This window comes from Pipistrellus kuhlii, unplaced genomic scaffold (genome assembly GCF_014108245.1).
Source record: "Pipistrellus kuhlii isolate mPipKuh1 unplaced genomic scaffold, mPipKuh1.p scaffold_m20_p_4, whole genome shotgun sequence".
Classification (NCBI taxonomy): domain Eukaryota; kingdom Metazoa; phylum Chordata; class Mammalia; order Chiroptera; family Vespertilionidae; genus Pipistrellus; species Pipistrellus kuhlii.
Genome location: NW_023425540.1, coordinates 12873342 through 12890080, shown reverse-complemented (window position 1 = coordinate 12890080; position 16739 = coordinate 12873342). Strand labels below are relative to the sequence as shown.

The window sequence follows — 16739 nt, the reverse complement described above, 5'->3', positions numbered from 1 at the left end:
AGGAACTGCCCCATGGTGGTCATTGTGCTCCCACAGTGGGAGTACTGCTCAGCCAGAAGCTGGGCTCATGGCTGGGAGAGCAGCTACAGTGGCAGGAGCCTCTCCCGCCTCTGCAGCAGTGCTAAGGACCCCTCGGGAGATGTCTGGGAGGTGGACATCCCCCGAGGGGTTCTGGACTGCGAGAGGGCACAGGCTGGGCTGAGGGATCCCCCAGTGCGTGAATGTCCTGCATTGAGTCTCTAGTAATATAATTGACTTTATCCAGAATGATATGCAAATAACAACCAAATGTGCCATAAGCTTTCTGTGTTTGAAAAAGTCTAGCCATGCGTATATCCCTTTGTTGTTTAATAATGCTTTTAAATGAAAAAATTGAAATATTCTGTTTATATTCACTGACTTATTTGCAAAAACATGGCCCAGATATGATGTCTGCCTTCTTTCTGCTTTTCTCACAGATGAAGACTGTTTAGGACTAACTTATAAGTATGCAAAGGACATGCATTTCAGACATGGATCCTGTTCTTTTTCCTCCCTTGAAATTAAACTGAGATAAATAATTTCACTGGTCGACTTCGTTGACTTTTAGGGGAAAAAACAAACAAACAAGTGAAAGATTCAGAGTCATCTTGACTTAAATTCACCTAATTGCAGCTGGTTTATAATGCAGTCAGCTGAAGGGATGTGTGTGCTCATGGTTTGCACTGTATTTAAGCTAAGGGACACTGTTACTCATCAGATTTCAGTTTGCTAGGTTTCCCTAAACAGTGGCTCTCCTGGGGGTGGCGACTGTGGAGGGGAGAGAGGGCTGACCTTCTGGGAAGTCTCACTCTGCCGGGAGGCTGCCATTGTTCCCCACCGCACAGTGGAAGCCATGGGGGAGAGAAGCTTTGCTGTCAGGTATCTTTGCAAGCTGGAAGGATGTCAGTTTTGTTCTTCTCTGGCAGAACACAGCCAAACCAGTTTCAAAATCCTAGGTTAAGCAAGCCCAGACGTGTGGGGCCCGGGAACACGTTTCACATATTCAAGGTCAAAACAATGTCCTTGGAGTGGCAGGAAGTGAGTGGCTCTAAGATTCAGCTGGGGAGTGAGGAGAAGACACATCTATTTATTAGGGCCCGAGTGAGTACTCTTGAGCCTGAATGAGTTAATGCCCAACCTGCCCACATATGGTAATCACACCTTAACTGGATCCCCAGAGAAGGAGGCTCTAAGGGCAGACTTCATCCATTCCACAAGCATCTGTTGAAGGACGCCTGGTGCTGGCCTCCGAGCTCCTGGCTCCTTGCTGTGGCAGGGAGGAGCACTCCCAGGCCTCGTGGAGTTAGGGGTGCAAAGTCGTTCTTCCTGTCAATTTTTGCACAGCTCCAGGAACGAGGAAAAGGAAAAAGAGGCCAGGAGTTGAAGGGATCCAAAACTTACACCCTTGGACTTTCTCTAGAAGTTCCTACCTCAAGTGAGAAGCTGGTGGCACTGATCAGTCATGATCAGTTCATACCACTATTTCCTTGGAGCAGTGAGTTCAGGGGCTGCACCCTGGGATCCCCAGAGGAGCTTGTGAGCAGGTGCAATGCCAGGGCTCGCTCTGGGCAAGGCAAGTCACAGTTTCTTGGGGGTGGGTCCCAGGCATCAGTATTGGAAAGCACCCAGGGGTGTCTAATGGGCAGCCAGCTTTGAACACTCTGACTTATTGTGGTGAATAAGGGTGGGAATTTCACCTTTCTGTCCTATAGTATAACGTGAAGAGTGACATATTGTATGTTTTTTTTTTAATCATGTGAGTGAAAGCCACTTGAATTATTTGGTGCCTGCTCCCAGAGGGGCTCTCAGAATTCTACAAGCATCATTCTGCTTTTGGAGTAGTATATCCTACCTTACAGTTGGGGAGGATAGAATACATGGCCACATGAGGTCCACTGAGTCTCCATCAGGTCCAGAATTCTGGAAGGAAACTCACTTCGGATTAGGATTGGGATGATGGAGGGTCAGAGACAGAGAAGGTTGTGGTGACAGGGATGCCCCTTTAGTAGGTGTTGGGTCAGAGTGGGTGAAAAATCCACATGTAATAAAAGGTAAAGAGGGATTTTGATTTGCTTGGAAGGAATGCCAGGTAAGGGAGTTAGTAAATGGGGAGATGAGGGGCCTTGAAAACCACTATAAGAATAGACAGGATTCCAAAGCTTACTCCTGGGACACCAGACAGACTGACGGGACTCGCTCCACTTAAGTGCTCTTTGCAATGGAGGGGAGCGCAGCTCCTGTGAAGTGGAGGAGGGTTTTCCTGGAGCACCTGCTGTGAGGAGATGAGCAGCTGGGGGTGGGGTGTCTTTCCGCTCCAGAAGCCACTTTGCTGAAGTGCTCTCAGTGCGAGGAGGAGGGGCAGCGCTTCTGCACCTGCAGACCTGAAATGAAAGGGGCGGGAGAAAAGGCAGAGGGGGAGTACACTCAGGAGCCGGGTTTCCTTCAATGGTGGTTCTCCCGGCCAATTAAAGGACAGGTTTGGCGGGCCCAGGGGCATCACAGAGAGCCTCTCCAGGGAGGAAACGGCCCCGTGGGTCGAAATGAAAATGTTGGAAGACAAAGACGGAGGCTTTTCTTTGTTGGAAGCCGGGGAAATTGGGTTAATGTTGCCGACAGGGTAGGTAGGTGAACCAGACCAGCCTGGGCCCTTTGGGTATCCTCTGTAAACAAAGAAAAGAGACACATAGTTGTGCACCAGGCGTTTTAGCCAGGCATATTGAGTAATTTTTCCTTTGCTCCTGGGTTTTCCCTGATTTCACCCACAGTTGAGGAAAAATGAATCAAGGGAAGATACGTGGCCTACGATGAGCAAACCCATGCCCTTGGCCTCTGGAGCACTGTGGTCACCAGGTGGTTAATGGTCTATGGACTTGAGATTGGTATTGAGAGCCAAAGCGAATCAGCCTCAGAGGTATTTGCATTGGAGATTTAAGAGAAGGAGTTTTCAACTGTAACTCACAGACTTGACATTATTTACAGTCACCGCCAGTGGGGATTTTACTTATATTATGCTCCCCTCACCTCTACTGTGTGTGTGTGACGTGCCACATACATACATGTATGTAAAGGAACAAACCACCCAAATCAAACAAATATGTAGCACAGACCCTCATTAAAACAGATCTCCTTCCCGGATTCAGACCTGCATCAACGACAATCCTGTCACCTCACCCCCCCCCCCTTTTTTTTTTCTTCCTCAAAACCTTTTTAAAAACAAGGATTTTGTTTGTTTGTTTTGGCTGCAGAATCTATTTCTTGCCCCACACACTTTGCTGTGCAAAGACAACCTGATGTACGTAGTGTGATGCAGATAAAAGGAAGCTGGTTCTAAGGAGACAGCAGGGAGTGGGAGAAGCACTGAGCCCAGGCACTTTTAGGAATTGAGGGTGGGACTGGAGCTACCATTTGCAGAGACAAGGAGTGCAGTGGGAGAGCTGGACACAGGGCATGTCCCCTGGAAACCAGCTGGCACCAGTCCATACTGGCACTAAAATACCACCAGTGCAACTCAGAAAATGGTGCTGGTTAACGCCAGTCTACACCCACACAGCTCCTCTAACCCACATGATGTATATGAGTTCTCTCTGCACTCTACCCTAGAAACCCTTGAGTGGACTTAAAAAATGTTCATGGAATATTAGTTCGAATGGATGCAAAATTTTAGCTGCCTGGGATGCCCCATGTATCAGGCTGGCCCTGTAGACACATCAGAGCTTGATTCTCAGCCCTGCTACTTACAGAGCTGTGTGCTCTTGGGGAAGCTGTTAATGGTCCATGGCCTCGATTTCCTTGTGGTGATAATGATGTCTGCTTCGTAGGGTTTTGGTGATCATTAAACATAAGCGCAGAAAGCAGTGATGACTAGCAGGTCCATAACTAGCAATGCAACTGGGTAAAACAGAGCAACATGTACTCTGGCACCTTCTCGAGGGTTGGGAAAGGGTGTCCCTGCTCAGCCACTAGGGGTCCTTGACTAGAATGCTCCATGCTCCATCCACTTCCTGCTAGGCTTCCATAAACAGTGATTCTTGTGGGAGTAGATCTGTGAGCCTGAGTCTGGGCTTTCTAAGGATAGAGGGAGCTTAAACATTTGTACAATTAGAAAAATAACTATTAAAGAGCATATGTTACCAGAATTTTGATGTCCAGGGTCAAAGCTTTGGCCATGCCATTTTATTTTTATTTATTTATTTATTTTTCCTTAGCTCCTTTATTTTATTTCCTCCCTTCACCACTGGTTCCCCTATACCTTCTTCTACCTTCACCCACCCTTCTTTGCCCTGCAATCATTTAAGTACTGTTTGACTTTATATTATCTCACAAATACTTTTTCAGTTTGGGCTTTTTTCTTCTTTTCATGGATGAGGTAAGGTCTCTCATATAGTTGGGGATTATCATCCTGGACTCAAAAGGAAAGTTCATGCTCAGATTATGTACACAAGCATGTAGACTTGGATGTGGGTTCTACAGAGTTAAAGACAAGGGTAGTATGTTAAAAATTGTATGGATGGGTTTGCTATGAGAAAAAGTCACAGAGTTTTGTTATGAAGCATATGGCCTTGGACCTTTGTTGAGATTTATTCTTGGTCTGTGTTAACTTAAAAAAATATTTTTATTGATTTCAGAGAGGAAGGGAGAGGGAGAGAGAGATAGAAATATCAATGATGAGAGAGAATCAATGATCAGCTGTTTCATGCATGCCCCTATTGGGGATCAAGCCTGCAACCCAGGCACATGCCCTTGACTGGAACCAAACCAGAGACCCTTAAGTCCACAGGCCAATGCTCTGTCCACTGAGACAAACCAGCTAATGAGACGTAGCCCAAAGGTTAGAGAAGGAATGGAACTTTGCCACCTAGCCAACACTTGGGGGGTTTTGGAGTTGTGGAAACGGAAGCTGTGAGACGTTCAAGAAGAGGTGCAAGGTCTTGAAATTAGCCATCAAGCAGAGACTGGAGGGAAAGGGTGTCCCTGATCAGCCACCCCCAACACCAGGGCTTGTCTGTCTAAAGGAAATTGCCCTGCCCTGAAAGAAGCACCTGTCCTTTGTGAGGAAGCACATTAGTCACTCTTTCATTCCAAGATGACATCCTTGTTACCAAATGTGGAAATGTTTTCATAATATGTTGCAGGTGTCTTTGGACATCTATTTAGGTTTCTGGCCATCTTACCCACCCCCATTAGTTGGTGCTTGCTCATGCAACACAAAGCAATGTGAAAAATCCGTAGTTTGCCTCCCTTCTTCTGAATCCCTCTGCCCTCACCCTCCAGGAGCCCCAGCCCTTCCCAAGGCCAGCAGCCAAGCCATCTCCAGACAGCATGTCATCTGACTGCTGTTGCTGCTGTTCCCTAGCAGCCAGGAAGCTGCAGGTTTAAGTTGATGGACAGACAATGCACTGATCCGACTACTAAATATTTGTTCAATATTATTGACTTTTTGTGATAGAAAGAGAAAAGTCCCTCGTGGTGCCAGGATACCTTAGTACAAAGCAGTGGAAGGTGAGACTGATCCGCTCTGGTCGGTCATGTACCTGGCACTGGGGTTACTGCATATGACCTGTCATTAGGAGACAGACAATGGTGTATGTCAGAGCATGCTCAGTGCTTAACATGCTTTATAATGTAGCTCTGAAAGTATTTCCTCTAAAGCACATTGGTAATTGGTTTTGTACACATAAAACTGCTTTGAAAGTATTTTTTTCTCTGTGATATTTAAGTAAAAATAGACTAATTAGTGTTCTGTTTTAGGGACCAATCTCTCCTTTCCTCCACCAGAGGAAATATATACATATATATATATATATATATATATATATATATATATATATATATATATATTCTGATAAAAAAGAGTAATGTATTGCCATGGCAGAATCTCATTTAAGACTCTGTAGCCTTTGGAAGCCTTCAGTTGATTTACACCCTGGCTCTCCTGGCTCTCCACTTCCTAAGTTTCTGTTTGGCTGCCCGGCGTTTGCCATATTGTTGTTTTGTTGCTCAGTTCCCGGCTCCCCTGGTTGCCCACTGTGTTCTTAAGCTGCTGAAGACATTTAGTACAAACTCGGAGAGATCCCTGTGAGAAGAGCACTTTATTCCTCCCCGATGGGAAGGTAGGAAACAGTCAAAACAGCAGGACATCTTCCTGTTTTGCCACATTTGAAAAGAGATTTAAATTTTCTTTTATTTGAGTTTTATGGAATGTCTACTTTGTGTCAGGACTTGTGTCTGTTTCTTTTTAGAGAAATGGCAAGAAAATAGAAATATTGTTTAGTGTTTTTTTTTTAAACCTTACTCAACCCCAGCTGCTTCTCTCAAGGAATCCTTTCAATCTCAGAAAAATGAAATCCTAACTTTTGTATTTTTTACTTTTCCGAAAAGTTTTTCTTTTTTTCTTTTTCTTTTCTTTTTTTTTGGTTTTGTTTGTGTATCATAAAATGGTTCTTCCTTGACTCTCAATTCTCCTTTCCTTTATAGTTGAATTTCTAGAAAGAATAGTTTATATTCAGTAGCTTTATTATTTTCTTTCCCCAGTCATCCATTTTCTCAAGTCTACGTCCAACCACTAAACTTATTCTGACAAGGATTACTGTTATCTACGACTGCGTAACAAGTCATATCAGAATTCAACAGCTTAAAGCTCAACAACTATCTGTTATTTCTCTTGGTTCTGTGGATAACTGGGCTCAGCTGGGCCATTCTTCTAAGTCACTTGCCATTGGTTGGGTTACAATCACCTGCAGGCATGATCAGGTCTGGCTGTCTAGGAAAGCTTGAAAGTTGCTGCAGGTTGTCAGCTAGGAGGTTGCCTGGAGCTGTTGACCAGATGCTTTGGAGGTGCCCCATGCAGCTTGGACTTCTCACAGCATGGGGCCTGAGTTCCAAGAGCATTCCAAGTGCAGAGACAGAGCTGAAGATCTCCTAAGGTCTTAGCCTAGGAAGTTTTACAGTCTCACTTCTCCCCACATTCTTTTGGTGAAAACTGGTCACAGGGCAGGCCAAATTCAATAGGAGGGTAAATAGAATCCATCTTTTGACAGGCTGGCGATGGTCATATTGCAAAGGAGATGTGAGATGCTGTAGCCATCTTGTAAACACCATTACTAGGGATCATCCAGTTGGCCCAACCAATGTTCTGTAGCATTAGTAGGACTAACCACTCTCCATGGATGATTCGTAGTGTTGCCTCCCGGTTCCCTTTCTATTTTCTCTATTTGTTTCTTTCCCTCTTTGCCCCTGCCATATTAGTATTCCCCAAGGTTCTTCGTTGTCTTATCTTTTTAATCTCCATTTTTTTTTCTTGGAAATTGTATTTGCACTCATGGCATGAAAGGTAATGTACTTAATTCAAGAAATGAATTGGAAGCCAAATGTCCACCAACGGCACATGATTGAATAAATTGTGGTCCATCTGTATTGTTGAACTTTTTGCAGCTATTCTACAGTTAGGAATAGTCTGTATTAAACTAGAAAGAAGTCTGTGATATATTATTAAGGGAAAGATGCATGAAAAATGTTACAGTATAATAGAGAGGTGTGCATACATTTGCATATGTTTGTATGAGCATAGTGCATATGGAAAGATATGCTTCAACCTGCTAACATTGGTTATGTTGAACATGCCTTATTATTGTAATTAACAATCAGCTTATAAAGTAATCAGAGTATTCAGAAATTAATAACAGATATGAATCTGTAGACAATAAAGATAGAATATAGTGCAGAATAATATTTTCTTAATGACGTAGAGAATGTTTAAAAAATGCAGATCTTTCTCTCTTTTTTTTTTTTTTTTTTTTTGGGGTGTGTTGAATGCTTATATATGCCTAGAAATATGCTGTAAAGATTTAGAACAAAATGTTAATAGTAGTCATTTCTGGATGGCAGATGATTTTTATTTCTCTTGGCTTATCTATATTATGCAATTTCAAAACAATGTTATTTCATAATAGAAATAACATTACTTCTAAAAATAGAAGGTAGTACATAAAACTGGCACCATTAAGCTGCCTGTTATCAGAATCCCCAAGACTTGAAAAAGCAACAAGAGTATGAAATTATTGCAAAATGAATCCATTTGAGAACAGCAGTTGCCACATAACATTTTTGTTTCTTCCTTGTAGCAAAGACTGAAGGAGGAGAAGGAAGCCAAGCGGGCACATTTGGATGGTAGGCATGACTACCTATTTGGGATTGTAGCTTCCTGTGTGGACTTGAACAAAGCCGAGGTGGAGGACGCCATTCTTGAGGGGAGTCAGGTAGGATGCATTTGAGTTCTCACTGGCTTGATTATGGGGGCCAGGGAGGGTCCGTAGCCACTGTCCTATGGCAGGATCCTGTGCTGGGCCTTAGAGGAAGGAGAGTGCCTGTTTTTGCATGGATAGGACTCCATTCCGATTTCAGACAGATGATGGCAGCATGAGTTTAGGGCTTCCCTGGTCTTTATGTTGAATGGGGTACTTATAATTGCCATTTAAATTCCACGACTCTTATGGCTCTGTCTGCATCTCTCTGAATCTAGTGAAGCTGGGCTTAGGCACCATGTTGGAACTTGATTTTGGAGAGCAGGATCTCTGCTCAGAGGATAATTTAAAAAAAAATTATTTTGTTCTAACCTGGGAGATTGGATTGTGCCATCATTTCCTGGCTTCAACTTTGGTTTGGCAGCTGAATCTGGTTTCTTTTGTTCCTGAGCTTGGCTTCCCATTTTCTGCCATGACTCTACTCCAAAACCTAGGATGTCATTTGAACTTGGATGGGAAAGTTGAAAATAGTGGAGGATATAATTTCCTGGGCAGTGAGAAAGGCATGTCAGGAACCCTGTGATGGTTCCTGAGTCTGTTTTTCTTCTAATTCTTTTTTTAACTTGTTGGGAGGGAGGGGGAAAGAGAGGGGGGGTGTGTGTGCTTAAAAGTAAGATAGTAAGAGGGGAAGGGAGCCAGTTTTGTTGAACAGATGTCACACGGTTGACAATGCTTTTCAGTGGTAGGCTCATAAATGTTTAGCAGTCACCTTGGGGCAGGAGAGTAGAGAGAGTGTGAATGCTTGCTGATTTCTGTTGTGTAAATACTCCCACATGGCTGATTCCAAACTACCAACCGGGTATCACTAAAAGCTAAGTTGGGAGGACTGTGATCCATTGGCTGTCGCTCCAGCAGTCCACCAGCTTTGCTCCTTCCTGCCGTGCCACTCCAGTGGAGTTAACAGGAGGCAGTGGAGCAGCTAAGCTTGGATGACTCTGAGATGGTTTGAGTATAGGATGAATCCGTCAGGGGTTGAGAGAATACCCCTTTTTTCTCTTGGTTCTCCTCATCACAGCTCACATTTATTGGATATTTACCCTGTGCCAGTCTCTCTTCTCAGTGATCTTCAGCTATTATCCCATTTAATCTTCCTAATACCATGATACAAATAATATTATTGAATATTTCCAAATAATTGAGGCATAGAAGGAAACAGTACTTCATAGCTGATTCAGTCTTGGAGAGAGTCCAGAGGTGAATTGCTTAACCCTATCCTACTTTCCAGTTCAGACTTCTGGATTTGGGATAATGCAGGTGGGGTAAATGAGTAAAAGTTCTGAACTGTGGGAAGCCCAAGTCACATTGCTTAGTCATATTTAAAACTCAGGAATATTAAAACCTGGAAGTTTAAAGACAGCAGCCTGGCTCAGGCTTGCAAAGCAAGGCTAGAAGGGCAGGTGTTTTAGGACAGCTGTGATGGAAGTTATCTCTCATTGCATTCTTGGAGTTAATTTCATGAAGTGCATCCATCCCAGGCAAGGAAATGTAATGAAGGAAACAGGGCCACTCGCTTTTCCTCATGCCCAGTGGTTTTATCTATAGCACGGTAGAAACTGGAGGGGCCTCTTTTTTTTTTTTTTACATTTAAATTTTTAGGTTAGATTTTTATCCTTTAAAAATTTTTAAATTATAAATTGTGGTAAAATACACATAAATAAAATGAACCGTCTTAATTATTTTAAAGTGCATGTACTACATTTTGTTTATCCATTCACCCATCAATGAACAGTTGAGTTGCTTCCACCTTTTGGCTACTGAGAATAATGCTGCTGTGAGAATGAGTGTGCAAATGTCTCTGCAAAATCCTGCTTTCAATTCTTTGGCATGTATGCCCAGAAGTGGAGTTTTTGGCTAATATAATAATCCTATTTTTAATATTTTGATGAAATGCCATACTGTTTTCCACAATGACATTTTACATCCCTGCCAACAGTACACAAGGGTTCCAGTTTCTCTACATCCTTGCCAACATTTATTATTTTCTATTTTTTTTTTATAGTAGCCATCCTCATGGGAGTGCAGATTTTATCATTTTTTTTCCCAATTTGAATTCAAAACTATGCGATTGACAATTTAAAAGAAGCATCTCCATCGGTAGCAGGCCAATTGGTAGACCTACAGGTGTACAGTGATTCTCACGGTGGGGCGGATGGGACCAGGTTCCAGGTTGCTATGGGCTGGACTGTTCCATGTCATGTGTGTTCTCATGGCATTTTTCAGTGATTATAGTGATTATTGAAATTTAATATTAACAATTATCTGGGTTTTGAAAGGTCTGTTTTCTGATCTGCAGTTGATTGAAAGTAAAACAGTCATCTATGTTTATATTTACCTTCAACAGCTCAACACTTTAGGAAATTAGCAAAAATGGAGAGACAGCCCAGCTGGTATGGCTCAGTGCTTGAACTTTGACCTATGAAGCAAGAGGTCATGGGTTTGATTCCTGGTCAGGGCACATGCCCAGGTTTCGAGATTGATCCCCAGTGGGGGCCATGCAGGAGGCAGTGGATCAATGTTTCTCTCTCATTGATGTTTCTATCTTCCTCTCCCTCTCCCTTCCTCTTTCTCTAAAAAATGAATAAAAACATATTTAAAAAAAATGGAGAAACAATCTCTTCAAATCTGTATATGTGACAAGTATTTTTATGGTTAACTGAATTACTTCTTTGAATTGAATATTTACTATATGAGGCATTTCTATGTTGCTTGTATCAAATGTAGTTCTATCTGAAGGAGAAAGATGACAGTAAATGCTGATTTAAATGCGGTTTCTAATTAAGAACGAAGTTGTTACCTTGTCTTTTCTTTTTCCCAGATTGAAAGAATTGATCGGCTTTTTGCTGTTGGAGGCCTTCGTCACCTCATGTTTTACTATCAGGATGTGGAGGTAGCAGAAACAGGTATCCAAATTTGATGGGCCACAACCCGGAAATGTGTTAGATTTAATTGAGGGTGGCACGAAGCAGAAGGCCATTGTAAGACCTGAACAGGTAGCAGTGAGGTGTGGAGGATGAGACCCAGGTTCTATTTTTACCTTAAGGAAAGGAGACAGGTATGACAGGGACCTAGCCTGGTTGTTCTATCTTTATTTGGGATGTTTTGTTTACTTTGTCACACTGTGCTGGTAATTAAGGAACAATAAAGTAGCTTACATTTTGAGACTTCCTTTTCTTACATGCTAGTTCATTCCAAGCAATCATATTCTATAACTTCTAATGGGCATCTGTTTCTTTTCTATATAGGCACTATTTCTTTTTAATGTAGGAATTGTTGCCAAAACCCTAACATGAGTTTTCCCGTTATATGTCACATTATGTTTATTTTCCATTGACTATGATTCAAAGGAGTAATAGTGAATGATAAGTTTAGTCACTTTCTCTTAAGAAAAATTTGTAAATCTTTGTATAGAGTCAACTGGCAAACGCCATTTTACATTTATGTGGATTCATAAAATTCTGAAGCCAAGCTAGTGACATAAACAAATATAGTATGATTATATTAACATATCATATGCATCCTTTTATTACCTTTTTGAAGAAAGGGAAAATAGTTATTGCTGTTGGTATATGGTGTGACTATGCTTTTTTGTTTAAAAACAAAAAATTGCGCATGTATAATCTAAATGATCAGCATTTCCTCAAAATTATCCATTTACTGTTTTGTGGTCAGGAAGTATTTTGTATTTTGAGAGAAAGTCAAAATAATACAGAAGTTTTGGATTCTATCTCAGGTTTCAAAGCTCATGCAATGCTGAATTCGTTAATGATCTTGCTCCTACCCCAAAGCTCATGCAATGCTGAATTCGTTAATGATCTTGCTCCTACCCCAATAGTCTTGTTTGAGCTATCTGTTCATTTGGAGATCTAAAACTTTCTGGGGCAGATAAGAACACAGTGGAAGAGCTCAGAGCATACTCTATGTACTTAAATGAACTGCATGCTTGCATGACCAAAAATTAATTTTCAGATAATAATAATGATAATGCTTAGTGAGCTAGTCTTTTGATACACTTTTCTAAGGGCTTTATAGGTTTTAACTTATTTAATTCTGACAACAATTCCAGATGCTCAATGTTAGAATTATTATTCTCACTTTTCAGATGACAAAACAGAGGCACAGAAATATTAAGTAATTTTGCCCAAGGTCACATGACTAAGCAGAGCAGCTTGAGATTGAAGCTCTGGTAGTCTGACTCTAGAGGTCACACCGTTTGTCATAATGCTCTCCTGCCTCTACACAATCCTGACTCTAGCATTGTAGTGGAGAGCCAACCCTGACAGAGGAGGGGCAGCAGAGGGAGGTGGAGGTCTGAAGTTTGCAGTTAAAGCTGTTTTTATTTTTATTTTTATTATTTTATTTTATTTTATTTTATTTTATTTTATTTTATTTTATTTTATTTTTTATCTTGGGTTTGCACCTGCCTTCAAGGTTGTAGAGAGGTTTAACAATGCAGACAATGTTCCAATCAGAGGGCCTGACACATAGCAAATGCCAATCCATGCTCTCCCCTCTTTCACCCGCCCCCACTGCCCCGGGAAGGCCCACTGTGACTTTTAGAGCTTCAGCAAGGATCTGCTGTGCACCAATCTTTCTTATTCCAGCTCCTCTCCTTCCTGCTTTTTCCTGGAGCAACGATTTTGAAATGAAGCTATGATATGGAATTGAGCAGATCCTTTTAGATCCCTTTAGGGTTCAGGCTGGAGATTGTCCAAGAGTTGGACCTTCTAGGGCACATGGATAAGCCAAGACGATATATTTTAACGAGGAAGCCCTATCCAGTGACCATGTGGACTGCAATAGCAGTTGTGAACCTAACATTCTTTTGCATTTGTAGGACAACAAAGCTCTTCAAGAGGATTAACTCCTATTTCTACAAAGACTATAAAACCTAAAGTGTTCGTGACGGAGGGAAAAGATGTTGCTCTTACTGGAGTGTGTGTGTTCTTCATCAGGCCCGACCCTTCCAGAGCCATCACCCCCGAGAACATCCACCGGGTAAGGGGCAAGAGCAGCCCTCCGCCCCTTACCAAAAACCACCCACGTTCTGCGGGAGGCAGCCATTGCTTATTAAATATTCTCTAAATATCTAAAACTCCTTTCAAAGAAGTATTTTTACAAGCACTTTAAGTGAACATTTTTAAAAAATATGTTAGGGAAGAGGACTAAATACTCAATTTATTAATAGAAACTGATGTTATATTGTGTGTGTGTGTGTGTTTGTGTGTGTGTGTGTGTGACAGTAAGGTCTTTCTTTTTAAAAAGGATTCCTCATATATAATTTACTTTATAAGAAATTCCATACATTTAAAATCAAACTTTTTGAAGTGAACATATATAACTTTATTTTTTTCTGTACAGAATAAAGTTCATCTGTACATATCTTTCTTACCCTTAATAGATGCATTATCTGCTTGGTATAGATAAACTGGTAAACATCTTATGTTCTATTTGTTTCGATTTTTATTGTTATGATTGCATTTTAGAATAGTATAAAGCTTATGTCTTATCCAGGGTGTGAAAAATAATAATTTACTAGATGGAGATACTGAATAGAAAAACAGACAATGGCCAGACCATACAATAAAACTTTGACCTCCAACCTGCAGCAACCTTCCCAGGAAAGCAAAACCCTGTCTACAAAAGATTAAAAAACAAACAAACAAGCAAACAAACAACAAAAGCAAAAGGTAGCCAGTCTGCTTATCAGACTCTCAGGAAAGCCAATGAGGAAGCTAAACAGTAACTGCTGTCACAGGTGGTCAGAATGGCCAAGATTTTATTCTCGAGTGCCAGTCTACTGAATTTTTTTCTGTACTTCCAATGGCCTTCTCTGGGGCCAACTAGGAAAAGCCAAATGTGCTCTCCTGACCAATTGCTTAAGTTACCTTGCTTCTAGTTAGCCCTCCTCTAGCTTCCCCAGGTCAGCACCCTCCAATCAGGACACACCACAAGAAGGCTCTTCCCCCTCCCCTGTCTGCCTATGAGGCTATGCCGAAGGTAGGTGATGGTGGCGAACTCCCTTAATATAGCAAGCTCTGAATTACTAGCCTTTGCTTTTCTTGGGTGGTCTTTATTCCCTTCCACAGGATGGGTGGTTAATGGGCCTTAGTGGCTATGTTGCGACTGAAGGTGATGTTTACAGTAAAGGGTCCCACTTGCTTTCCAGGAGGTGAGCTTTAACATGTTGGATGCTGCAGATGGGGGCCTGCTCAACAGCATGCGGCGTTTGCTGTCGGACATCTTCATTCCCACACTCAGGGCCAGGAGCCAGGGCTGGGGTGAGCTCCAGGGGCTTCAGGAAGCAGCCGGCATTCGGCAGGAGTTCCTGAGCTCTCTGGAAGGCTTTGTGAGCGTCCTGTCGGGTGCGCAGGAGAGTTTGAGGGAGAAGGTAAGCACGAAGAAGTTACTCCTTCAAAAAATGGTCAAGAGTGAGCAAATCAACATAGAAGTGTGTAATACTTCTCTTAAATAGTCTTAATCCCACTGTCTTGCAAATCTTGAAAAAATTTCATGGGCATTTTTTTGTTGTTAGTCCTCACCTGAGAATATTTTTCATTGAATTTATGGAGAGTGGAAGAGAGGGAAAGACAGAGAGAGAAACATCAGTGTGAAACACATTGATTGGTTGCCTCCTGCATGAGGCCTGATTAGGGCCCTGATTGGTTGGGGAAGAGCTTGCAATGAAGGTATGTGTCCCTGACTGGAATTGAACCTGGGACCCTTTGGTTTGCAGGCTGATGGTCTATCTGCTGAGCCAAACCAGCTAAGGCTCATGGGCATTTTTTATTGCCCACTCTAGATGTGGTGGAGACTAGATTTAAATTTCTTAGCTAGAAGTGATTAATGCATCAGAGGTTCCATAGAAATGGTGACTATGATGGAAGACTCAGTCATGTCAGATGTGTGGCTGCAGAGTATGAAATACTTGTGGCATTGCTCTGCATCCAGAAAGAAGGAACTTGGACCTAGTGTAAAAAGCACCACCTTATTATCTAATTTTCATTTTAATTAGGTGAACCTTCAAAAGTGTGACATATTTGAACTGAAAACCCTGGAGGAACCGATAGACTATGTGACTCTAGCTAATAACCCCGAGACTTTGGAAAAAGTAGAAGGTTGTATGAAAGTATGGATCAAACAAACAGAACAGGTAATTTCCAGAAGCCAAATATCAGTGGCCATGCTACTGAACTGGCCAGTGGATGAAGGTATATCATTTGCTATTCGCATTTGCCTAAGGATTTTACCAGGGGTGCCTGAAAGGTGAGAGGTTCCCCTGGCGTTAATTTGGAGTCATTAGGAAGAGAGAATAAGAATTCTAAGAGATGAAAGTTAATGACTCTGTGTGCTTACATAACTAGAAGACAGCGCTTTGCTATTTTTTCCCTCAAGGCATAATTTTCTTTGATGAGAACATCTGTAGAAATTCAGAATTTTCTAATTTAGTGTGTCTTCCAGAGAGAGATCTTGAGACTTCACCTTAAAAAATATTTTCTGAAAAGTCCTAAGTGGAGGTGGACATTGCATCAAAAAGTAAACACAATTGGGATTAACCAACATAGCTGTGGGGGCTTTCTAAGGTCATATTGTTTTGAGGTTATATATAATAATTATAACCAAGGAAATGTGCTGAGGTCAGGTCCTCCGAAAGCTTATTATAACTCCTTACGTGAGTAGTTTTCTGTTAGAACAACTCAACTAAGTTTTTGTGGAGGATGTAAAAATGGATGTGTCAAGTTAGTAAAAGGCTATCATTTAAAACATGCAAATGAATAAGCAAGGAGCATGTTCAGATAGTTTTTTTGCTTATCTATAGCATTCATACCTCCAGCCCTGCTCAATGGTTCACGTTTATTCTGCGCACTCACAGGTCCTCGCGGAAAACAATCAGCTGCGAAAGGAAGCCGATGACCTTGGACCCCGAGCAGAGTTGGAGCATTGGAAAAAGAGACTGTCCAAGTTTAACTACCTTTTGGATCAGTTGAAAAGCCCAGATGTGAAGGCTGTGTTGGCAGTGCTTGCTGCAGCCAAGTCGAAACTTCTGAAGGTTGTGAGCCACTTTTTGCTGTATGAAGTGGGAATTTCATGTTCTAGGGTATTTCAGGTCACAGAGTAATCAGGAACAAAAACATGTTATTTTTTTATTATTATTTTTAATGTATTTTATTGATTTTGTACAGAGAGGAAGGGAGAGAGATATAATAGAAAGCTAGAAACATCGATGAGAGAGTCATCGATCAGCTGCCTCTTGCACACCCCCTACTGGGGATATGCCCACAACCAAAGTACATGCCCTTGAGTGGTCCCCAAGCCGATGCCCTATCCATTGAGCCAAACCGGTCTTGGCCAGAAACGTGTTATTATACCCTCATGGAAAAAAAAAAAAATGAAGATTGTATATTGCCCTTCTATAATTTT

The 16739-nt window shown here is 41.8% G+C and overlaps 1 protein-coding gene across 1 annotated transcript in view; it reads left to right on the top strand.

The window, feature by feature from the left end:
- Positions 1 to 16739, top strand: part of DNAH5 (dynein axonemal heavy chain 5) — a 193852-nt gene that overhangs the window by 30310 nt on the left and 146803 nt on the right. The window contains exons 2-7 of the mRNA XM_045571576.1: positions 8142 to 8276; positions 11137 to 11221; positions 13156 to 13316; positions 14488 to 14709; positions 15334 to 15471; positions 16192 to 16368. Coding sequence (XP_045427532.1) covers positions 8142 to 8276; positions 11137 to 11221; positions 13156 to 13316; positions 14488 to 14709; positions 15334 to 15471; positions 16192 to 16368 — 918 coding nt within the window. The remainder of the gene's footprint in view (positions 1 to 8141; positions 8277 to 11136; positions 11222 to 13155; positions 13317 to 14487; positions 14710 to 15333; positions 15472 to 16191; positions 16369 to 16739) is intronic.